At 42.3% G+C, this 25,780-nt stretch overlaps 1 protein-coding gene across 6 annotated transcripts in view; it reads right to left on the bottom strand.

Moving 5' to 3' along the window:
* Positions 1-25,780, bottom strand: part of Znf385b (zinc finger protein 385B) — a 362,200-nt gene that overhangs the window by 161,563 nt on the left and 174,857 nt on the right. Inside the window, exon 1 of one of the 6 annotated variants that reach the window (XM_041639858.1) lies at positions 4,581-4,617. The exons of the other annotated variants lie outside the window; for them this stretch is intronic. Within the exon in view, the coding sequence (XP_041495792.1) occupies positions 4,581-4,593 (13 nt within the window). The 5' untranslated portion in view covers positions 4,594-4,617. Of the gene's footprint in view, positions 1-4,580; positions 4,618-25,780 lie in introns of those variants that run through there. 6 annotated transcript variants of the gene reach the window in all.

Consider the following 25,780-nt stretch of genomic DNA (forward strand, 5'->3'; position numbering starts at 1 on the left):
TTGCCATTTATATGGCTGAGGGCCATAATGTTGACATATGGCACGTGGCTACGTATGAGACAGACCGAAGCCACCGATTTCCCAGGATCTTTAGATCTTCCGTGGTGTCATAAGCAGAAACTTTCTAGCTGTAAGCAGTAGCTCATCATTCAAACCACCATTTCTTTACCAGAAGCCTGTTTGCCTTCTTCTCTTACAACGCAAAATATGCTGAACTAAAGAAAAATCAGCCCAGTTCTGAGCATGTATGCAAATTACCAAGGACTCAAGGGCTCACGGTTAGGAATGAATCAGATCCAGACATGGAACCATTAATAAAAATGTCATGTAACATCTCAGTCCCAGAACTAGTTCAGGGTCATCTCTATCAGGCCATCAGTGCCCTGGCATCTCTCAGCCTGCTCTGGGCTGCTGTGATGAACAACAAGCCCCTGGAGTTATTTGGATATATTCTTACTGGTACCACAGACAAAATTCAGCTTTGTGCAGCACACACTTGTCTGTGGCATTTAATGACACTGGAAAATCCCTCTGAAAAGCCGCCTGGAATAGCTCAGAGAGGTACCACAGTTAAAAATAAACCTTATTTTCTAAGTTTAGGCTTGGGTGGCTTGGGAAGGCATCCTCTCAGGAAGGGCTCGAGAAATTATTTTGGTACTAACTCTGTATTTTTGAAGCTAGGGAGAGTTATTTTGGTTCCCATTCTGTCCATGCAGGGTGGCGTTATTTTAAGCTGCATGTGTAAGATTAAGGGGTTTTAATCGCAACTAGTTGGATAATCTCTCCTTGCCCCTACTTGTTCAACTGCCACACCAGAGTGTGCTCTGGCGAGATTCCCTGTAACTGGAATTGTCAGGGAGCGAGAGACAGAGAGGGCTGGCCTGCACTCAGGAGGGGCCGCAGCTGTGGAAAACACAGGAGTGGCTGGCAGAGCGCCTGGCGCAGAGAGACAAGCCCACCCAGCTGGTGCCCGGGAGAGCCAATCTGTGCTAGATGGCCACGGTCATGACTTTTGGGGGAGCGGGTGGAGGGCATTTCATTTATTTTCAATCATAATTTATTTTCAATTATTCTATACAAAACAGAGCACCAGCAAAAGAATATATTTGACGTCAGATCTTAAAATGCTGGTAGCTCAGCATGAAGAATGATGACATTCCCATGAATTACTTGTGTTCCATCCTGGTTAGCACTGCAGTATTTAAACTGGATTAGACAGTTAAGAAGGCTTGGATTGTCTTTTCCTAAGGATTTAGCTTAAAAAAAATCACCCTCAGATTCACAAACATATGAAATATTAAAAGGAAATTTTAGTAGATATTGCCTGCATGTTATAGGATACCTGAAATCTAAGGAGTAAGGTCTCTGACAAATTCTGGACCTTGTAAGGCATGATGGGAGACAAAGTCCATTTCCTACTCTAAGGGATCAAATAGCTTGGCTCACCTTCTCAGCATTTCTTGAACCTAAGGCAAGACTTAGCTTAACCTATGCTACATCACCAACTTGTTTTTCCTTCCAACCCACCTTTTCTTTCCTTCCCGCTAAGACAGGGTCTCTTTCTGGGTAGTTCAGGCTGAACTTGAACCCACTCTATCTACCAGGCTAGTGCCTAACTCCCACCCTCTGTCTCTGATACTAAAAGTGGACACTGCAGGCATGGGGGACCATGCTCACGCATACCTTCAACATTGAATGAGTACTGTAGAGAGACAAGGACAGGGAACCAGTCTCCACAGGCCAGAAGCAGAAGAGCTGCAGGAAGGGGGTCTGTAGTCTTAGAGAACTACACACAGGGATCACTGGGATCAACAGTCCTGCGTTTAGCAGACAGGGTCGTGGTGAGACTTTCTGCTGTATTTCTTGCTTCCTGGTTCCTTTTGCTTTGTCTAGTGTCTGACCTGGATTCCACAGGCTCTCCATGATTCTGTAGGCTCCCTGATCATATGCACATACCTTCATATGACTACCACAAACAGCGTCTTGGCTCACAATTAAACTCTAATTATTAGACACATAAATTACAATCATTTAACTTATTTCAAAAAGAGGTTTTAGGCCCTACTTAAGACACCATTAGACAAACATCTTAAATTTCCTTTTAAATTGTGCTGATACCTACAACTGTACTTCAGAAATATAATGGCAGCCTAATAATTAATTATTTCTACACTTTCGTAAATGTTATGCCTCTGGGTGGCCAGAGCATCACCGAGGACATTTCTTCTTATTCCCTCTTCCTTACTCTCTCTATCTCTCCTGAGGTGAGGGTTTTAATATGCAGGCTAGGCCGGCCTTGACCTCACCAAGACAAGTCTGCCTCCATCCCCTGAATATTAACCCTATCTCACTTGTAAAGCCTTCCTTTCTTTCCGATGAGCGAGAGGTTGAAACTGGCATGGTCACCGCAGCATAGCTGTCTTCATTCCATCTCTTCAGAGACCCCGTCATCCTTGCACAACTCAAGTCTAGCCTGAGGCCCAAACCCCAAACTTTCCTTTTCTTTGAGACAGTCTCACAGTGTCACTCTGCTTGGCCTGCGAATCCATGGAGGTCAGACTGCCTTTCTCACTGAACTTCAGAGAACTGCCTGCCTCAGCTTCCCTGAATTAACAGTGTGTGCTACCCTACTTGGCCAACCGCTTCACTTATCACCAGCGTTTTATCCCTGGCTTCTCAGACCTCAAGCTGATGTTTGGAATCTCTTCTGTCACATCTACTTTGTGGTCCCTATTGGGATGTCGTCTGCTATGGAAAGGCAAGTTGGGGAAGCGATGCTGTCATCTCTGTATACAGAAGACACTTGATGACCACCTGACCGTCCTCATTCTGTCTGCTGCTTCAGACACTAGACTCTCTGTCTGTCCAGTTCAGTCCCAATTTGCTTGTGGATTTTGGATTAAAACCAAGAGGACTTTCAGACATAAGAAATTAGAAAAACAAGAATCATGTTAGTTTTCTTTTTTTTTTCCTTTCAGATTTCCAGTATATGAGTAGAACCTGGTGACTGGCATCATTAGGAAAAGAACAAAGCAAAGCAAACATAGGTAAAAAGCGTTTCTCTAGGTTTGAAACTAGTCTGGAAAAGTGTTGTGTTCTATTTTAGCACAGCACTGCAGACTGGGCTGTAACTGTGGGGAGGTTCAGTGGCTTCTCTGCCCTACCAGAGAAGCCTGGTCAGGGCTGGTTTCTACCAAACAGCAATGACCAGACACCCTAATCATCCTAATCACAACTTTCTCTAAAGCAACAGAATTTGCTATGAGGCACCAGCACTGAGTGCCTGTCTCCGAGGCCCCTGTATTGACTTCAGTTAAAAACTTGGTTGAGACAGCAGGCACTTCAGGAGGATGGCTTGAGAATTTCTTTTCCAAGTTCTACCTGCTGTCTTCGGAGTGGCAAAGTGTTATCTGATTGGATCGTTACTTTCTGTCTTTTGGCACACTCGTTTCATTGCATTTTAACATAAAGCCTCTGTTGTTTATCCAGACATACAGAACTAAAATCCCACTGCTGGTTTCTTCCGAGCGCTGCTGCGTTATGGCCCAGCTCAGATGTTCCCGGTCTCACGTGAAGTTGCATGTGAGAAACACATTCTTGTTGTGTGTACAGGGAACACTTCATTTTTCCCGAGGCTGGCTCTTTCTATGTGATTGGGGGAATTGTGAACCTGACAATTTTCTTTTTACTTGCCTACTGGAAAGTTCAGGGGCCAGAATGAGCGAGCCCCAAAGAGAGAACCACAGAGGAATTTATCCTTTGATCATTTATGGTATTCCTCCCCCTGGGCTTCCTTATTTCATGATGTACATGTTTATGTACATATGCAAATGCTTTTGTTCCCATATATTATGATCATTTATTTTACATATAATTCAGCATTAGTTTTCCTTCCTTACTTACTCATGATACACCATGCTGCAAAACCTTTGTGCATGGCAAAATATGGACAAGTATAAGCAGATGGATAATAACTGGTAAAGAGCACGGGGAGGGCGGCAGAATTTAGCCATCATCACTTATAACAATAATTACCTAGCACAGAGTAGCTGTGTGAGGCATAAGGAAGCTGAGAAACGAGAGCCCAGTGGCAAAGCCTCTGCCCTCTACACTGCTGAAACCTAAGTTCAGATAATAGGGCCAATGACATAGCACATGATAAATACACAATTGCATATGTATAAGATAGTTGCTTGGGCAGATGGATGGAACATGTAATGTTACCCTTCCTGCTTCATGAAGAATAAAATTAAAACAGACAATGCATTGCCCCAACAAAGACCTATCTGGTATAAGGATCTCTCTTGTCCCACTGAGGCTTAACCAGACTCCCCACTCCACGACACTCTCAATCAGGGATGATTTTGTTAAGAACACACACACATTTCCAGAAGCTTGACTAGTGTGAATACAGTTTTATTATACTTACATGGATGACAGAAAGGATAGCTATTTTACTTCAATAACTTTTCTGCACATTTAAAAGCATCACCTTTCTAATCACATTTTACTATAACTCAGAAATAAATTTTACTTTACAGTTCAGAATATATACATATCATAGATGCATGCACACATACCTGAAATTAACATTTTCTTCAACAAAAATGATTCACTCCTTTCTCGAGAGTGACACTAAAAATCTTCTATTTTGTTCCATGACATTTTCTTCTTTTAGATGTGTGTGTGTGTGTGTGTGTGTGTGTGTGTGTGTGTGTGTATCTGCAGGCCAGAAGAGGGCACCAGATCTCATTACAGATGGTTGTGAGACAATATGTGATTGCTGGGAATTGAACTCAGGACCTCTGGAAGAGCAGCCAGTGCTCTTAACCTCTCTCCAGCTCTTCATGACATTTCTTAAAATATACTTTTTATGACCTACTAAATTTATTCGATATAAATACGAGCATTTTAAGTAAACGGGAAGCTGGAATTTCCCCAAGAGGCAACTATTTTAATTGTCTAAAGGAAAATTCTTCTTCACAGAGCAAAGGTGACTGAGCCGGATGACACCACACTCAGCTTGGGGAGGTTGGTACAGCATGTGGCTTCTGATCTTCCAGTATTTGCTCAACAATCCAAAATATTTGGATTATGATTCATGAAACTCTCCCACAGAGCGGAAGACACATCCCGAGTTGTATTCTCAGTAGGAACATATTGACCTACATACGTAAATCAAATTCCCAAGGCCTTTAGCACTAGAGTCTTCAGAGTCTAAAAAGTGGCTTGATTTATAAGTCAGCTTCATTTTAACTTCAGTTACAATAAAATGGAAAAATATCTGTATCATATGACTTAGTGATTCTAAAAGCTGCCTTATTACTATATAGTCAGTGATGACCTTAATCTTAGATTTCCATACAGGAAAAAAAATGTTACCCAAGAAACCAAGAGGAGAGAACTTCTTTTATTAGCTGAGACCATGCCAACTGCTTAGCTTAAAGAAAAATATAATGCTGCTACTATTAATAAATCTGTTTAAGTATAATCAATGAATGGAAACATTCCCAATTTGCCAACATCTCCCTTAGGGTTAGTCATGCCAGAAATATCTTGGCTGGCCTTCCACATTCTCTAGGAGAAGAATAAGAAAGTTACAATTCTGAGACAACACTTAATTCTTACTATGTCTTTGCAAAGCCAAAGCCCATTGGACAGACAGCTCCACCTTGCAGAAACAAAGACTCTATTCTAGCAGTAATTGTATCACATTAACTTGCCAGCCTACCAATTAATATCCAGCCAAATTAAAGCTTAGTGTGTCCCTGGCAGGTTTGTGACACTGTGTCTCAAACCCGCAATTTGAACTAATTATAGAAACCTGGGCAGGAAGACTTTTGAGAAGATGATCAGCTTCATCCTTCTCCTTAACTGTTGAACCACCTTCCTCTCAGAGTGTCTACTTCATCTTGAAGAGAAGAGACAATCTCCCCAAGGATATTGTGAAATTGGAATATGTTAAGGTCTGTTACGTGTTCCTTCCTTTTCCCAGTGCTGGCTGGAATAGGCAGGCGGTCTATTGTTAAGCTGTGCCCAGCCTTACATTACATTCAGCTGTTGGAGAGGCTCAACGCTCTTAACGTATACTCATCTCTCCAACTCTACATTCACTATCACTCCATTAAGAACTTGAAATTGGCCAAATCATGGACTTTACCATATCTGCTAAATTAGAGGAAATTTCAGCTACTCCCCTGCACCGTGTGTGTGTGTGTGTGTGTGTGTGTGTGTGTGTGTGTGTGTTTTGCTGACCTTAGGACCCACGCATTCCAGGAAAACGCTCCAGGGCTGTATTCCCAGCCCTGCAGTGATTACTTTTTTTATTCCCTCAAATTCTTTCCTATATCTTTTGGCCATAACCTCAGCAGTTTATGAGAGCTTGCGTACTTTTTATTGTATTCCATGCTCTTAAATATTTCCTGACCCAGCCCTAGGACAACATTTTTCTGAGGAGCAAGGCAGGAAGGGTCTCCATTCATCCTGAAGCTGATTCTGCCCCGCTCACCACAGACTCTGAGCACTCACTACAACTGAAGCAGAAGGAACTGGCTACCAGCATTCGGAATTCTATTTATTACAGCAAAATTTGCCAACTTATTATATCTCACATGAAATGTATGAAATAAATATATTCTGCTCACATATAACCTAACCCGCATTGGTAATCTTACACCATACATGGGCCTATTATGAGTACACACTGTATGGGTACACAATGGAGTAAGTCCAGGTTTTGAGAGAGTTAAATTCTAGGCAGTTTAGGGGGAGGGTATCTTTTAGACAATGACTATGAAATTAGAAATAGAAAATTAAGCAAGAAAGAGAGTATCTATGTTGATTGAAAAACCACAGCAAATTATAAATGCAAAATGTCTGGAAAAATATCACAAAAAGTGAATTATATATAACACACTCTTACTAATCTACTACCCAACTCCTATGTTTGGTTGCTTACCCTTTGATCTTCTTTTCTGATAATGACTAAATGATGTCACGGAGAAAACGGAATCCATACGCTCACTGTAGTAGCTAACTAGCCTAGCCTTCTCTCTGGTTCTTGGTGGTCAGAATGCATAGTAACGTGTGACCGTGTGCACAAGCTCGTTCATATTGGCAGGGCTGCCAGGACCTGTGCATTACCTATGGATGTTATTCTAGAAAATCGCACAAAATTTTGTTCTTATTTTGCACAACTCCCATCCAAAAATGAGAGAGAGAGAGAGAGAGAGAGAGAGAGCAAGAGAGAGAGAGAGAGAGAGAGAGAGAGAGAGAGAGAGAGCGCAAGAGAGAGAGAGAGGGATGGGGAGTAAGGGGGAGAGAGCGATAGAGGGAGAAGCAGGGAGGGAGAGAGAGAGAATGTGAGATGGATTTGTAACTGTGTGCACCCGTAATGTCCATTCTGCCTGCAGAGAACTCGCAGTTTTGACGAGAGATCAGCTAAATCACCCAGTTGCACGTTTGCGAGCTCGGTGACTTGGGCTTTCTGCGCATTGCTCTGGCTGTGTGCATTTCATCCATCATTTCTCCTCTACTGACCACTTGCAGGCTGGCACGGCATGAATAATGGAGCATGGCCACTGTCCCTGCTGGGCGCAACAGCTAAGCCTATGGTGGCCTTAGAAGTCCTTCACCCCTGTGAAGGCTGGCGATAGCCTAACTGTGTTAGCTGCACAGAGGAGCAGCTGCATACGTGTGTGTGTCTCACCAACTCTTCAAGCCATGGTCTCCTGCACGTAAAGCTACCCCTGATGCCAGCAGTCTCTGCTTATTCCTCCCCCCCTTTTTGAGACAGGGTTTCTCTGTAGCTTTGGAGCCTGTCCTGGAACTTGCTCTTCAGACCAGGATGGCCACAAACTTACAGAGATCTGCTTGCCTCAGCCTCCTGAGTGCTGGGATTAAAGACATGTGCCATCCCGCTTATTGCCTATTCTTTACTGAATAATTTTGCACTACCTTGAAAGTATCTGACTGTAATAAACAACAATAGTATCATCTATAATTTTCTTTTAAAGCATTGGTAAAGTCAATTAGAGGAAAATGTTGGTTTTAACCAGTTTGGGTTATGATATGTTATTGTGGTTAATATATACAAATGTATGGCCCTGTGGCCACACTTCCCCAACACAAGCGAAAGCCTGGAGCTTTAGTCTCTGTAGTTTTCACAGCAATTCTTGAAAGAATGGTTAACTTGCTACAAATTATAGATTTACAGATATTATGTCTCAGTTATTTTAAAAGGACAAGGCCATTTCCAAAGCCAGAAGCTCTAGCGAAGTCATAATTGTTCTTCATATGTCAAAAGAACAAAGAGAAGAGAGAAGAAATAAAGAGAGAAGACAGAAAGGAGAGAGAGTTTAAAACCTACTAGCAATTCTGAGGATCCAGAATATAGTTCCAGATTTACTCAACACACAGATCACAGGGAAGAGTCTTCTGGTACATGCTACCTAGCCGTCAGACACCAAGTTAAGTGCTCTGTGGCACCTCAAGATGGCGGTGGTACTGAGCTTCCAGATGCAGAGAGACAGGGTAACAACAAACCTAGTACAACCAGTAGGTGTGGGTGGGATGAGAACCAGATTTGGCCTCCTATTCTAGAGGTGGTTTGCCAATCACCGCTGCTGTATATTGCCTTTCAGTGTTAGTAAGCCTAAAAGTGTTCTCTTTTCTTGAAGTTGGGGGAATTAATAAATATGAAATTATCTGCCAGCTCTAGGAGAAAAATAGATGCTTGCCCTTTCCAAAGAGACCTTGCATATGGTAACAGCACAAGGTTTTCCTGGGTTTTTCTACTAGGCAGACATGTAAAAATTTTCTTTCTTTATATTTAAAAGCAAAATTACTTTATACATTCAAAATAGATTAAATCACCAAAAAAGAAAGAGAGAAAGAAAAAAGGAAAGAAAGAGGAAATGGAAAGTGATTTTTAAAATAGATTACATTTAAAACTCGATGAGAATAAAGTTTTAATTCTTCAAGATTAATATATTCTGGAGTTTTTCCATGTAATGTTGTGTTTCAGTTAATAATACTGTCCTGGGCACTTAAGCTTCATTAAGAGGCTAGATATCATGTTAAATGTCACAGTAAATTAAAATTAAAGCCATAACAGCAAACTGTAAACCTGTAACAAACTGGGAACTGATGAAATAATTTACATATATTTGCTCTAAAAGTATTCTAACTCTAGATAGATATGCATTCTAAGGCCAAAAAGAAATTGAGGGAATTTTGAGCTGACAGTATATTGTTGATAGTGGTCTTGGTGTAACAGATATCAGATAAGTCTGAGTTCATTGCAGGACTATACACATAAGCAGACTTGTTGATATTGTAATGTACCAAGATTCTCACTTGGTGGAAGGGAACTACAGCTACAAACATGGAGTGGCAGAAGGAGAAGAACCCACCAAGTGAAGGACCTTAGAGACTCATTGCTTCTGGTTCCATCCTGTGGATACTAGACACGTATGTACACAGCAGATAAGGGAGGGGTGTGTGTGTGTGCGCGCGTACTCACGCACGTGTGCATGTGAGCAGGTGTGCATGCTGCTACCTACTGAATAAGCTAGAAGCAGAAGGAGTCCAGTAGCAATGAGATCTGAGTTTCTGAAGATCATTCCCCATTAACGGAAACCAGGCCCCTTGGTAGAGAAAAGCAAGAGTCAGGGCGGAAGTGTCTGGATGCTTGTCTAGATGCATCACAGAGGACATGCTCAAACTGAGAGCTCATGCCAGTGGCAACTAAGCTAACTTCAGAGGACTCCTGTTGATAGGGAAATCTGGTACTGTTCCAGAATCAAAATGAAGAATGACAGGAATATATTATAATAATATTGAACTGAAAGAAGAGTCAAAAGGTAGAATGTATTAGGCATGAAGGAGTCACAGAGATCTCTTGCAGACACACATAAACACACATGATTTCATACGTATGTATGTAAATACATATGTGTATGTTAAAGAATTATATACCAAATATACTGCACAGTATAAATATGCATGATTTGTATATGTATGTGTGCTGCATGCATGTGAGCGTGACATGTAACCAAGCGGAATGTTGTTTTCTTTTACTGCTTCATCCCCTTGAGTGGGGGCCTCTCCCTAACAATTTTCTAAAATTGTCTGTTTCAGACAGGGTGGTTGACCAGTAAGCTCTTGGGATCTACTTGTCTCCATCCTCTGATGTTCTCGTGGTAGGCATCGTGCAGAGCCATGCCTGGCTTTTTCCCCTTGTTGTCAGGAATCAGAACATTAGCAGCTTGTGAAAACATTAAAATGCCGCGCCTCTTCCCTGAGCCTCCACTCTACCAGGCTTTCAAGACCAACGAGGGAAAGTCTGCCTGAGTGCCCCTCCCAGGAAGAATGCACTGTGTTTCTTGGCCTCCCAGAAGAGATACACTGACAGCTAAGAGCGTGGCTGAAAACTGCCGAGTGTTTCAGGCTTGGTTCCCATCCAGTTCTTCTCCAGTTCTGGGGACCGCTGATGAAGTCAAATGCCATTGTCAGATAACCCTCAGTCAGACTCAAGAGGCACCCACGCATCTCACTGTTACGTACCCATGCCCTCCACGAGACCAGGGCCTGATCCTGACTGAGGGCTGCCTAGTTGGCAATACCTGAAGGGCATCTTAGTAATGGTTATCTAAGGAGTAATAGTTCGGAGGTTCTCCACTGCACTGCACAGACACCCAAACAATATCAGCCTAGCACTGTGTGTGGTGTCCATAGTGCCTTCCTTTCCTAACTTCATGGCCCCAGTTCAAGCTTTTCCTCATTCTGTGAGCTTTTCCTTGGAAGCCCTGTCTCAAACCAACTAGCTTAATCTCTAAATCTTATAGGGACAGAAGTCACAGTCAGGTATCCCCTGGAATCTCCATAAGCTCATCACCTGTATTCTGCATCACACACCACTTCACCCCACATTCTTTCCCAAATATCACACCTTTATTAGTTCTTATACACAGTGTTTTAGGCCAATCTGTTCCCATTTTTTTGAAGTGGACTGAAAACTGCCCTTTTTTTCCCTAGTAGACAGGACAAAATACTGATGATGACAGGCACTCGGAAAGCTAGCAAGTTTAAGGATGCTCTGGTGTCTAACCTGATCTTTCCTTTCCACCACTTCAGGTTGGTCCCCCAAGTCTGCCCAGCGGTTTCCGAGCTCTAAGCTAACAGGTGATCAAAGATGACCATCTCCTGCCCTTGCGGTTATTGTGCTGCAGCGAGGTTTCCTCCCACTGTAGCAACGGCAAGGACCAAAAAGAACAAAGGAAACAAAGGCCCCCAGAACAATCAAAGCCAGAATGTAGCTAAGATAGCCCAGGCACAGAGAAACTTGCAAGGGTTCCTGTAAGGCTCCTAAGTTAAGGGTTAGCTAGTCTGCTGAAGTAACAATACTCACAGACGCAAGGAGAGACTCAGCAAAGAGAAGGGGGCTGGTTGGTCTAGGATGCACAATAATTAGGATTTAATCATTATTTCAAAACTTTATTTTCCATTAACACATTATTATAAACAATCAGGGGATGCAGTGTGCCTTTCCTTTCATGAACATGGTAAGCAATGACCAGACCAAGGTAGGTGGCATATCCATCACCCAATTATTTAGGAAGTGACGTTATTTTATTCCCCCTCTATAGCTATCTGAGCTAAAACAGTGGCAGATAATGCTTCTGGTAATGCTAGTCTTTCCTTCATTACCCTAAACCAGCCCTTTCTAAGATTAACAGGTAGAGCCGAGCACAATACAGCATAATAGCGGGGTGGGGATGTCAAGGCAGAATAGGCTGAGACCAAAGTCTAACCGAGCGGCCTGCCCAGCATGAAGAATCAGAGCTTTGGCAGGGGGATGAAGGGCAGATCCTGAATGGGTAAGAGGAATCTGCACGGGTGCATGGCATTCACTTCACAGCGGGGCAGTGGAGTATAGGTGGCTCATAAGGAAGTCTTCCACACATGGTGGCAAGTAGTCTGTACTTTAAGAGAAAACGGCATACGCAGCTTAGTAAAATCAGATCAAATCAAAACTTAGGTACGTAGACTCAATGATACCTTCACATCCTCGAAGTCTTTGCCTTCCCTTATCCTGATGTCACTTTGCTCGGCTATGCGAAAAGGATGTTCACTATTAGACAACCAGTGGTCAGCTAGCATTGAGCCTGGCATGCGGTCACAGGCTGAAAGGCAAATGCAGGAGCCAGAGGTTCATGTGCATGCTCCCAGATAGACAGGGTTGTTACAGCTGGACGTGGTTTAACCTGCTGTGGCCTGAAAGCTTGGGGCTCCCGATGACAATGAAGAGGTGGAGGGACCTTTGAGAGGCAAGGCTTTCTGGACGGTGGCTAGTCAGGGAGCCACCTGTTAAAGGGATTAATGCTGGTCTCAGGGAGAGAGAGTCTCAATGACAGTGGGATGCTGTGAAGTGAAGCCATCTCTCTTGTTGGTTCCTTCTGCACGGGTCTCTTTCTGTTTCTCCCTCCTGTCCTGCTACAACACAGTTGGTGGCTAGGGCGCTTACTTAAAGGCTGAACTACGAGGCCTTCCCAGTCTTAGACTTTCAGCCTCCAAAGCTTCTGTGCTAAGCATACATATGTCCTGTATTCTGATTCTGCAACAGCAACACAAAGCAGACTAACACAGGAGGAGAGGGGTATGCTTGAAGTGTGAGCAAGGGAATTCTGGTCACATCAGCTCTGCTCTAACAGGACTCCATACTTGGGACACTGGGTGACGGAGAACGGATCCTTGATGAATAAATAGGCTTTACCATTCAAAGGAAATCCCAGAATTGATGTAGATGAGAGTAGGCAACATCCATGATTAGAGATAAGGCACATCTGAGGACGAACGAAAACCCCGGGTAAACAGATACTGCTAAATGCCATAGGGATAATATGGTAGATGTCACATGTGAGCAAACATATGTAGAATTTTATCCTGGAAGAGGAATCCTGTCATTTTGAAAGTGGCGCACTACCTTTTCCAGACATCTGTTTGTATCTGTAGCTTACAGTAATTCCGCATCAGGTGGATATGTCGCTGCCCGTGTTAGGAGCAAAGCACACTGGTAAGCCAGAGGGATGAGAAAGCCAGACAGAAACCTCTGTGGCTTCGACACGGTGCTATGACTGGTTTATAAATCCATGTGTCACAGCACTAGAGTTGGAAGGACGGGTAACCAGGCCTTCCCCTGTCTCACTGGAGAGCTAGGAGACGAGGCCTCTGGACAACCGACATAATAATGGCATGGCCTGACACTATTTAAGTATTGATTAAGAAAATGCATAAGTGTTATTGTCAGCATCAACAACGGCAAACAGAATGAAAAAGTGCTGTTTCCCTTAGCAACTGACATAACTCAAGGACGAAAAGATACACGTTAATAACTGTGCAATGTAGGAGGAAACCCCACAACTGTCTAAACAATTCTGTCTTTAATGTCTTCAGAGTGCACATTTTCTACCACAATTCCTGACCATTCAAGGGAAGAATCTAGCAAACCATCCAATTATGGGGTTTGCCTTCAAAATAATCAAACCAAAATAAAATAATCTTACTTTTTCATGGTAAGTAAATTACATTTCATTTTGAAACAAAATGCTCAATAATATATCGGGGCGAAGGACCTCTAAAATACAAACCAGTGCAGGTCAGTGGTTGGTTTAAAAATGTTAAAAGGAAGACTGAGTATCTAAAATGTCTGGAAACACAGGTTCTAACTTTTAGAAAAATAAATCAGGAATGCTGCATTATATTTAGAGGCCATCCACTTAAAAGTGTCTGGAGACTGAATAAAACACATCAAGCAGCTGGGCGGTGGTGGCGCACGCCTTTAATCTCAGCACTCGGGAGGCAGAGGTAGGCGGATCTCTGTGAGTTCGAGACCAGCCTGGTCTACAAGAGCTAGTTCCAGGACAGGCTCCAAAACCACAGAGAAACCCTGTCTCGAAAAACCACAAATAAATAAATAAATAAATAAATTACATACATGATGAGCTCTCAAACTGCCATTTCCCCTGAGCATCCTAATTCAGGTCCTGTGGTCTCTCTCAACCTGTACCTGCAACTTTTCATGTGTGTTTGAAACTGCTGAACTGTATGTGCTAATGGATTCTGTGAGATAATCCTTTATAAGTGAGTACTGCTGGATTCCTAAAAAAGGCACAGAGTGGGGCTTGACTGAGTAGCCCAGAAATCGGGGGCTGTGGTTATCACTACAACATTTCCTCTCTTCTGAAGCAATACCATCCTTTGCCACTCTAGCTACCTTGTCATCAAGGTTATTTGCACATCTTCTTAGCTAGATGAGAAATCCTCTGGATATTAAGATTGCTCATTAATGTCTCAAGTGCTACATAGAGAAACCCGCAATAGAGACTCAGAAATTATCTCTGAATGCGATAGGGAAATGATACTATGAAATGAACTAATTGTTCAGCTTCCAACATCCCACCAGAATTGAGCACAGTATCAGAAAATGTCCTCTGATCCCTCTGGACCACTCTCTCAAATGTATGAGAAAATCAAGGATGTTTAAGAGAGTCTTTAAACTCTAAGAAGTTATATTTCTTGGAGAAAAGGAGTTATAAAGTGTTTAAGAACAGGAGCCTCTTCTGTTTGCTAACCTGGAGAGTCTCAGGGCCCATCTAACAGTGCCTGGTTTATAATAGGCACCCAATAAAATTTTGGTGAGAAAACTAGTAAAGCAGGGTCTTCTCCTACCCAAATCCACAGTAAGCTTGAAACCGTTTTATTCAGAATCCATGATTATAATTGCTATAGATAAGCTCACAGATGGCTGTACTTCATTGCAGTTGATGCCAAAGAACTCTGAAGACTATACAAAAACAGACACCACCACCCTCCCAAAGAACAAACAAAGAACACCTCCCAGAAAACAAACAAGCAAAAACATGTCAAAATGTAGCAGCACAACTGGGACCACATCTTTCAGGATCTGATAGATTTGTCTCACTATCCCTGTGCACTGTTGTTTTAATCACCATTAAAAATTGTATTAAGCAGTCAGGAAGTGGTGGCTCGTGCCTTTAATTCCAGGATCAACAAGGCAAAGTCAGGTTGATTTCCGTGAGTTCAAGGCCAGCCTGGTCTACAGAGCAAGTTCTGGGACAGCCAAGGCTACACTGAGAAATCTTGTCTCAGAAAAAAAAATGCATAAAGGATCCTTAGTTGAAAGAAAACATCTAAAAAGTCTGAACTCTGTCTCTAGAATATGGAGAGCCAAAGGTCAGCAGAAAGTCACTGCCGTCAAATTAAATGTGACTGAGAGAAGATGCTCTCATATGAGTTCAGGAAATTAAGTGTGCTGATGGGTGGCTGTCCCCACACCCTTTCTCCAGCCTTACCACCCCCTGTCAGTGATATGAACGAGAGATCCCTTCCTCTCCTGCATTTCAACACTTGTGGCTTCAGGTTGTGGTTTTTTGTTTTTTTTTGTTTTTGTTTTTGTTTTGATTTTTCGAGACAGGGTTTCTCCATAGCTTTTGGTTCCTGTCCTGGAACTAGCTCTGTAGACCAGGCTGGCCTCGAACTCACAGAGATCCACCTGCCTCTGCCTCCCGAGTGCTGGGATTAAAGGTGTGCGCCACCATCGCCCGGCTTCAGGTTGTGTTCTAACGAACAACACTATCACCCAATAGGAAGATGAAGAGAGAAACTTGGGGGGCTTCTCACAGCTTCTCTCCTTGTCGCTCCCTAAGGTGCTATGTTTCTAGAAAATCATCTCCTGTTGAGCAGCCCCCGTTCTGGCCTCCAGTTTTGGCTCTTTGTTAACAGGCACAGCAATTATACCCTCTCTCTTCTCTTCCAGGAACGGGGTGGGGAGAAGGCACCTCTATATCTGTGGCTCATCTTTTTGAAATACATCACCCACATCTCTGTACGGAGAGCCATTAAATTGTGTTTGAAAATCTGAACTGATTATGTTTTGAATGTTTGGTCAGATGCGTGTCTAATACATCATCGAACAGACTTAGGCTCTGCTGCTGTGGATGAGATTTAGAACTGACACAGCGGGAACAAATCAATTATCAAACCATCTCTATTTCCCCCAGTGTCTTACAGCATCCTAAATGACCCAAGAGAGCCACAAAGAAAGAGAAACCGAAGCTAATACGTGACCAGCCAGGGCAATTGTTACCCCGCTAGTGAACAAATTCAGACTAGCCTGGGCCTTCCCGCATTATCTAAGGCCACTCTATTCTTCCTGAAAGAATGAGGAGTAATTGGCAATGCTTCTCCAAAGCATTTTTGAAATATTTCCACAGAAAATTGGAAAAGGTTTAAGAATGAGCAGAATTAAAACCAGTTTTTCAGCTGAAGAGGTCATAGGTTCAGCTGTACTAATTTGTGAGTAAATTACAGAGGAAGATCTTGGATTGCCAATAGAAGCGTAGACATAACCGTGGGCCAGGGCACTGGGAATCACATGACCATGCACAGAGGGATCAGAGTCTGTCACTAGTTCAGGGTCCCCAGGCACCCAGCTTGAAACAAAAGGCAGCAGGATAAACGATGGAAAGAAAATTGCGTTCTGATTCCAGCTTTCCTGGGTGAGACATCTTGATTAAGTCACTTTACCTATCTAAGTGCCCAGAGGACACACAGTATTAACGCTTCTCCATGCCATGTTTCCAAGTTCCAATATGTGCGAATTATTCTGCTTTCAGTTATCCAGACTTGGGGAAATTACTTCATTCGTCGGTGGTCAAAGGAGATCCATTTCAAATCTACACATTTGTTCTAAAGCTCTTTGTCTTCCACCACTTTTAAGTCTCTCAGATTCTCTCCCAGGAGCAGCAGTGGGTAGACTTGAGAGTATTACGCATGCATTAGAGAACACCTATTGTGTTCCTGAACTTTCCAGTTGTCATTTAGTAGGTATGGTTTCTTTACCCAACTTTTCAGTCTAATGGCATCCTACAGTCAAAAATGTCCCCCGAATACTGTTAGAGTAGAACCTTTAAAGAATATGGAGACAGACTCTGGGTTGATATATTTTATAATAAATGGAGCCCCTGGTTTCTGCTATGATTTTGAAATTCAGGATTGTGTCTACCCAGGCAAATGGTGATCTTTCAGCTCCCTGGAAAGCTAAGACGTCTTATGTATCGTCTCACGGGTGCTATTTTACACTCTACTACTTTGTGGGCTGTTTCTGCTGGATAGATGTGTTGGCTGCACACAACAGTCTCTTAATTTTGATTCCCAAATGGCTGTTTTCTCCCACTGAGGCAAAATTTACTAAGCCACACTGTGCTATAGAAAACATTTCTCCATGGCTGTTTATCATTAAACAACTTCTCTTATAGGAAAGTCAAAACATGGTTGAAGAGATAAATTACCAACAAATTAGATTACCATTAGGCGTGGGAGAATACATCAGCCCTTCCAGAGGGGTTATTCTATCTGCCACATCACAATGCTTATAATTAATTCACCTTCCTTTCCTGTTGGATATTCATCAGTGGAAGTGATAGCATTAATTTCACCAAGCGAAAGAAAGCAAACTAACCAGGAAACAATATTGGCAGGCGGACATCACAAGAACAGAATAAACATCAGGAAAAACAGGAAGGAGGGACAGAAAGAGGCAAAGAGTGTTTGCGGACCCTCATTTTGAGGAAACGGAGTCTTCCACAGGGTAGCATCAAATCGAAAATTCACCCTGCCTCATGAGAATTCCCATGGTTTAAAGACACACTATTTTTTTTCAATTAACTTTATAATCCTGGGATTTAATGCCATCTCTGCAGAGTGACGTAATGCTAATTTTAAGCCACACCCACAAAGGATTTGACCAGGAAGCAGTACCTATTTTCGTGGCACAAGAGGAAAGAAGGCTATGTTACAGGGAAGCATGGCATAGTGCAAAGAAAAGATCTCAATGAACTATAAGGACCAGAACCAGGACCACAAGACATTTCACAGAGATCATATCCTATCTAGAGATGTCAGAAGTTTAATTATGTTTGCTTCTGCTTTTGGTTGATGCCAATAGGAATGTGTTACTGGCTTTGCAGAATATCAGAAATATATCTTTTATTTAGGTAGTTTAACACTTCAGAGAAATCTCTGCCCTTTATGGATATTAATACTTTTAATTTCCAGATCGAATTTTCATTTGCATGGAACTTTTAAAGCCTGTAACTGATAGGAAACAACCCTCCTGTTACTAACCGGCTTACAATGGCTCAGCTTACTGTCAGTCCTTAGTTAACAGACATGGCTGCTTTTCAATAGAGTTTCTAAGTAGATTCCAGGCACAGCACTGACCGCATTTAGAAAACATGGGAAAATTCATCTCCACAGGCTTACAGATTCCTCCCTTTCTTACTTCACCCACAGTGACATTTTCCTGCTTGTAGTTTTGTTGTTTTACAACCCTACCAAGGAGCCTTCTTAGAAAGACCTTTTTCCTTAAGCATCTCCCGTGAAACTGTCATATTACAGACATGGCACATGCCTGTTCACACGCACATCTGTAGGCTGGATATGCAAGCTTTACACATAAGAAAAACAAGACTTTCCTGCCCCCAGAGTGACGTTTTGCTTGGTGGGGGTAATGTGAATGTTCCCCACCAAAAAATACCTTATTTTTCCTTCAAAATCTCACAACCCACCTACTGGCTATAACTAGTAACTGTGGAATTAGGGATTAGGGGTTTCAGGTTTTAGTTTAAAGTAAATATGTCTAAATGCAGATATGGAAAATCTCGCTTAATCACTATAATCATGAGATCTTAGCATGAATACATGACTAAGGGAAACCATATCGATAAGGGATAGGAGAATGTGAGGACATTCCATATGGAGCAGCACACGGGAAGAAGGGAGCCACGGATGCCAACATGCCTCCGTCACAGCTGAGCTTCAGTCTGGTCCTGTTAAACACATGGACACAAGTCAGCCCTGTCAGAGAGGATGCCAGCCTAGCTTCCACCCGCTAAGAACAAGAAAACTTAGTCATAAGCCATCTTCGTGACCAAGGCCTATTGATTGTTGTGTAAATATTAGGTTTCCTGTCTATGAAGATATTTACTGTTTGGTTCCTTTCAGGCCTGTTTGCTATTTCCAACTGCTCCGTGGCCAAGAATAAGTAGGTTTATGTAATGTTCCAGAGACTGCACCACACCATGGCTTGTTCTAACCAAGGTATGAAAAGGAGACAGAAATGAATTCACAAACGCTTCTTTCACACTCGGCACAAAATAAAACCTTTTACTCCCAGAGGTCAGTATGCTCAACCATTGAAGAAACTACAGCTCACAACTATAATTCAGAGTTAACTCTGCTCGACTCAAATTCCACACAGGAAAGTTATTCATTCCTCTTACTGGGAAACTGACACAGATAATTTCGTAAAACTCGTAATGCATCAGCAATCTGAAAAAGTGTGGTAAGAGCCCAGACAGGGGTTGTTAACTTCCTAAGGCATTAATTGGTGGTCGCTGACTCACATGGTAAAGTATTCCATGTGTTACACCATAAACACACCGGTGTAATCCTTACAGCAAATGTCAATGTCTGTCCCTTCATCTCTGGAAGAGTTGCATGAAGGGAGGCCATTCCCTTGATGTTGAGGAGAGAGGACCCAGAATCCTGTCACCTCACGTTCCCTCTCTACTACCTCTGCCACCTTGTGGGAGTGTCAGCCCAAGTTTGCAGGCTTCTCTAGGTCAAACAAATGGAGAAAACCTGGGACGAATAGACAGGCCATGGAGACGAGGGGAAAATACCTTGAGATTTTTCATGTGAGCAGTCACTTCAGAGAGCATCTGACCTGAAGGGCCCCTTTAACAAATGTCTTTGAGGTGGGTATCTCCCACAACTTTCTGACTTTGACCTGAAACAAGTGTGCGTTGGGCTTTGTGATACGGTAAAGAAAATGGTGGCACTTTAGATAAGTATAACCACTGTCCCAGAAGCTCAGGTTTAAAGTTTCTAATGTCCTTTACACATGTCCACACCGCCTGCAACACGGCAGGAAAACGGAGAGGGGGCAGAGTGAAAGTGTAGGGAAAACATCATTTTATAAAGGCAATAACCCAGGGGTGAGGAGCAGGGTACAGGACCAGGATTAAACCGCATCTCTACATCCTAAGGCAGTCATTATCTTACGCGTTATCTTCACTTCCCTGTGCTCTCCTAGGTGGGTTAGGCTTAGAATTACAATAAAAGATTGAGGCCCCCATATTTAAACATCTTGACGAGATGTCAGATAACAAACTGCGAGCGTTGTTAACCGCATCCCAAACGTATCGTCAGCCATCTCTGAGAGAGTCGTTCCCAGGAGCTCCGATACCAAGACTGGACTTGCTCCAATGGGTCAGGTCCTGTGTGTGACCATCAAACGTGAAACTACACCGTCTAACAACTACAGATGTCTTCACTGTTTCCCCAGAATTCCAGGTGTGTGTGGAGCCTTTATTAACCGATATAATCTGCTAGGAAAATGTTGATTTTCCAAATAAATAATCTAAGACATAAAATTCAGCCACTGTTTTACAGTATTAACTTGACAGTAATGGAAGCAGCTACCCATGAAGCATTTTAAAATGTTTATGAAGCATCCAGCGTGGTTGTAATTTAATTACGCCCTTCTCTACCATGAGAAAACCACCTATATCTGATGTTCATAGGAAAGGCTCATTAGATTTCTACAATGGCTGATGCATGTTGGTATTAAATTTTAAAACATTTTTAGCTTACATACTATGTAATTTTGAATATCACTAAACATGTGTAACATGGTGACGATTACCTTTCAGTGTTCCACTATTTGAAATGAATTTCAAAGCTGACAATTTAAGATTCCACTTACTTTAAATATTAATGAGATAGGCATGCAAACTCACGCCTTTCCAAAGATATACCAGAGCTTGCTAAGAAAATAAATGAGCCCACTATATTTTCTAAAATATGAGACATTTTCCAATTTATACCTTGAGGTTACTGCTGTCTCTAAGAACTATCAACAAAATTCCAAGATATTATATTTTCTTTAATGGAAATTAAAAAAAAAAAAAACAGGTCGAACACTAACCAGGGCTAGAGATGCACGTTTCTAAGGTGGTTCTCCATCGTTGAATCTCATCACCTACAATCTGGCAGGATAAACAGTACTAATTATAGCACGTCTCGCACTGCTTGAGACCTTAGCAGCCTGAATAAAAGCAGAAGCAAGTACACCGACAGAGATGTCTCCCATCGCTTCCGAACAGAGCCCGTCGGCCATCTGGGAGCCCTGCTACTTGCTACTTACCTAGAAGCATGTTCCTTAAGGACAGGCAGTTCAGCCAGGTTCTAACTTCTGTCTAGAAAGCCCACAGGAGCTGAAGAGTATGGAGCTGCCCCAGTGTGCACAGTCAAGCCTTCACAAGCTCTGCCTTGTACCCACAGCCTGTCGGAGCTCTGGCCCGACTCTACTCACTCCCTAGGTACCCGGCTTCAAGCTGAGAGACAATACAGGGACTGTCGGGACGGCACCTCCTCAGGCTTCGGAGCCAACAAAAATTATGGAAAAGTAGGTTACTTCTCTGGAGTTTGAGGCATGTATTCTGAAGCAATCATGATTTCTCTTTAAAATTCCACGTAATGTTTTATACTCAGGTCACAAACTAAAAAATTTAAATCTCTGCAAATAAGCTTAAGACATGTTTAGAGATGTAACTGCTTCAAAAAGCATCCCCTTTTCTACGCAATACTATTTTATATAATTTAAAATACATTTTACTATATGGTATAAAGAAATTTGGTCACAAAAGAAACCACGTACTTTAACAAAAGACTGAATATTAATTGATTTCATCCACCAAGGATCAGAAAATAGAAAGAATATTTGTTACATGTTGTTACGAGCTTGGATTGCCAAAGACATTTCAGTTTCACAATAGATTATTTCTTTGACTTCAGTGTGAAGCTAATTATTTCTGAAATAGATTTCTCCTAACAGAACAACTCCTACAATTTAAAATAAAAACATTTCAGTGATTTTTTTTAAAAGAATCCCCTCCATTTCTATTTTCTGCTAGATTTGTATTAAAATTTACGGAGAAGCATGTCTAGGCCCAAAGAAGGGAGAAGGAAGACAAAGCAGGACGGCCCTCAAGAGGTCAATGAGATGGGTAATTTTTGAGACTATATGTATATTTTTATATTTTAATCATAATGAATAAAATGGCCTATCTACCTATTTCATATTTATTGGCTGCTTTTAATGATCTGTTCTAATATGGCTTTTGTCGTTATAATAGACACCATGACCAAAAGCAACACAGGGAGGACAGAGTTTATTCTGTGTACACTTCTACATCCCAGTTCATCATCCCCTCAGCCAGAGCAGTTAAGACAGGGACTGATGTAGGGCACTGACTTAAGGCAGGAACCTGGAGGTAAGAACCCAAGCAGGGGGCCATGGAGAAGTGCTGCTTCCTGAGGCTTGCACATTCTTCTCTCTCTCTCTCCTCTCTCTCTCTCTCCGTCTCTCCTCCTCCTCCTCCTCCTCCTCCTCCTCCTCTTCTTCTTCTTCTTCTTCTCCTTCTCCTTCTCCTTCTCCTACTCCTTCCCCTTCCCCTTCTCCTTCTCCTTCTCCTCCTTCTTTTCTTTTTTGAAGGGCTTCTTTGTAGCTTTGGAGCCTGCTGTGGAACTTGCTCTGTAGACCAGGGTGGCCTCCAACTCACAGAGATCCACTTGTCTCTGCTCCCTGAGTGCTGAGATTAAAGGTGTGCATCACCACTGCCCGGCTCAGTTTGCTTTCTTACACATCCCAGGACTATCTGTTCAGGGATGGCACCGGCCACTGTGAGCTGGGTCTCCCATATCAACCCTTAGCCAAGAAATCGCCACACAGAATGCTCACAAGCCAATCTGATGGAGCCAGTATTGTCTGCCTGGGTGCCTCTAGTTGATATGAAATCGACAAAACCCAAACAGTACATTATCCCATTCTTCTCCAGCAGAAACCACCATTTGCTTATTAGAATGGCAGACAACAGCAGCTAAGTGCTGCCTTCCCGCAGCCCCCATGATGAAGCCTGCAAATATCTTTTCGCTGTTTCTATAGCCTCTTTGTTTCTAAATGCCAGGAAAAATTCAGTTATTTCTCTAATATTGCTCGGCAGAACATTTGCTTCCATTTGGTATATTTAATCTTTAGCTATTTTTTATTTTGATAAAAACAAGGTTAAAAGTTAAAACTGAAAATTGAGGTAAAGTCTAGAAAAAAGACTCTTCAGACTGGAGAGGGAGGGGGAGAGGAGTGGGGGGGGGAAGGAGTGGGAGGAGGGGGAGGGAAATGGGAGGCTGGGAGGAGGTGGAAATTTTTTTTTCAATTAAAAAAAATCTGATGAACATAAAAAAAGACTCTAAAAGGGAAAGGAACTTAGCTTTTAAAGAAGGATGACGTCATGGAGAGTGGATAATTTGGAGCAAGGAGACAGAGATAGGTAAAGCTGACAAGACTTGGTGGTGTGCTGCTATAAAAATGGAAGCTGTGTGACAGATGAGTATTTGAACATGACTCATATAGTGATACATAGTTGTAGAATGGTTAAACCAGACGCCAACTAGAACTTGACAGGTATGTATGTGTTCATAGGAACAAAAATCTCTGTGGAGACATCAGGGCAGGGGAGGCCTCTCTTCTTGCCTATGACTACCCGTTCATTTCAACCTTGTACTTCTTCCGTAAGTGAAGGGGAATATCATGGGAGGCTTTTGGAAAATCATTTCAGGGCTGTATCCCAGGTTTGCTTCTGATTCAGTCTATCTGTGGTGGGGCTTGAGAATCTGCAAGCAGAGAAAGTTTCCAGGTGTGACTGTTAATTTTGGGTGCCAGCTGGGCGAGGTCTTAGTACAATAACAAAGCCCTACTTCTGGGAGTGCATTTGAGCGTGTTTCAGAGGGGAGTTTATGTGAATTGGTGGAGTGAGCGGGTAAGATCCGCCCGCCGTGTGGGTAGGACTCACTCCGATGGTGGAGACTTGGATCAAAAGAAAAGGCAGAGGAATATGAATTGCCTTTCTCTCTTGGAGCGGGAACCTCTTCTTCTTCTGCCTTTAGACAAAAGAACTCCAGGTTTTCAGGCCTCTAGACTCTGGGACTTGCACTCCAGTTTCTTGGAACTTGGACTTGGAGGATGAACCACATCAGTGTCTCTGGTTCTGAGGTCTTTTACTACAGATGGAGCCAAGCTGTTGGCTCCTCTAACTCTCCAGCTTGCAGTGGGCTTGTAAGGGGACTTGCCAGTTTCCTCATCACAGAGACCAGTGTTCTGTCTTGTCTGTCTGGAGAATCTGACTATAGGTGATGTTGGTACCATTTGTCCTAGAACTTTGAGGACCACGGCTTTGGTTATTTAGGCGACGCTAATATTGAGATAGGGAGTTTGCATCATGAATTAGTGTTACGTAGATTCCCAGATCCTTCCCCACCTTTTATGCAATTCTCATCAGAACTGATGCATAATCAATCTAATCTTAGAATAATTTTTCATGGGACAACACACATCACCTTCACATGAGTGATATTTTGGGTCATATAATGCGTTGAGTTTAAATGCCATTTTAAAGTCTTTTTTAAAATTATAAAACAAAGAAAGCTGTAGTATGGCTTGATTTTAAAAATAAAAGGTATTACCTAGGAATAGCTGACATATGAACAGGTGCGGGTTTGTGCTTGTTACTAGGAAAGCAGATGTTCCTTCAAAGAGGAATGACAGTCATTGCAGATTGCCTTGCAAAAATAACCATCAATTGTATTAAAGCAGAGAAGAGAGATGACCACAGCGAAAGCAGCTGAGGTACAGACAAGTTTTGCTCATTACAGGCTCAGCAAGGCAACGACAGGCAGAAGCGACTGCCAATTCCTTTAGCAAATCTCAACTGTGAGCTGCTGATACGATTCCAAGATCCAAGGAATATTGTTTAAGATCTCGTGGTATGGTCCCTCCCCCGGGACTTTTAGTCTCAAGGCTTGTGATTCGGGCCTTTGAGCCGCTGGGTCCTTGTGACAGCATCTTTCCAGGTGCTACAGTCATTTCAGATAGAGGACTGGACGACCACTCACTGACGCCTAAACGCAGTTTGAAAGGGTTAGGTAGGACACAGTTGTCTCCAGTGTCTACTTTATTTTCCCCTTCATCATGCTGGACATAAGCAATCTATTTAAGTAAATTGTTCCTGTATGAAAAATAAGAGATTTGACATTGTATCTCTTTCTCTCTGTGTCTTATTTTCAAGCAATATTTGCCTTTATCTTTATTGATGTTTGTGTCCTACTTTTAATTTAATTTTGATGTGCTTTCCCCAGTTTTCAAGCTGCATTCGTGGCTCATTTAATTTCAATTTCTGTCTTTTTATATTAAAAATCATTTCGGAGTACAATATTGACAGAAGGCTTTCCCTTCCATTAACTTTTACATAATCTATCATTTTAACTCCCCCACTTTCTCCTTACATGATAACTAAAAGATTAGAGAGAAAGAAGGTATCATTTAATTCCATCTTTGGAGTTAGAGTGCTAATTCAACTTAAACAGATTGATCACCCACCCACCATGAGCTTCTATGATGGTGGCTGCTGAGGCCCAAAACAACAGGTATGGTAGCATTTGAAGCCATAAGCTTGAGTTGTTAGAATTATTTTGATCAATTAACTATTCACTATCACCACCATTACTATTACTACTACTCCTTCTCTTTCTTTTTATTAATTAAATTTATTTATTTATTCTAAGCTTGATTGCTATTCCC

The sequence above is a fragment of the Microtus oregoni genome, unplaced genomic scaffold (assembly GCF_018167655.1).
Source record: "Microtus oregoni isolate MIOR12 unplaced genomic scaffold, Mior012 000060F_ref0000265, whole genome shotgun sequence".
Lineage (NCBI taxonomy): Eukaryota > Metazoa > Chordata > Mammalia > Rodentia > Cricetidae > Microtus > Microtus oregoni.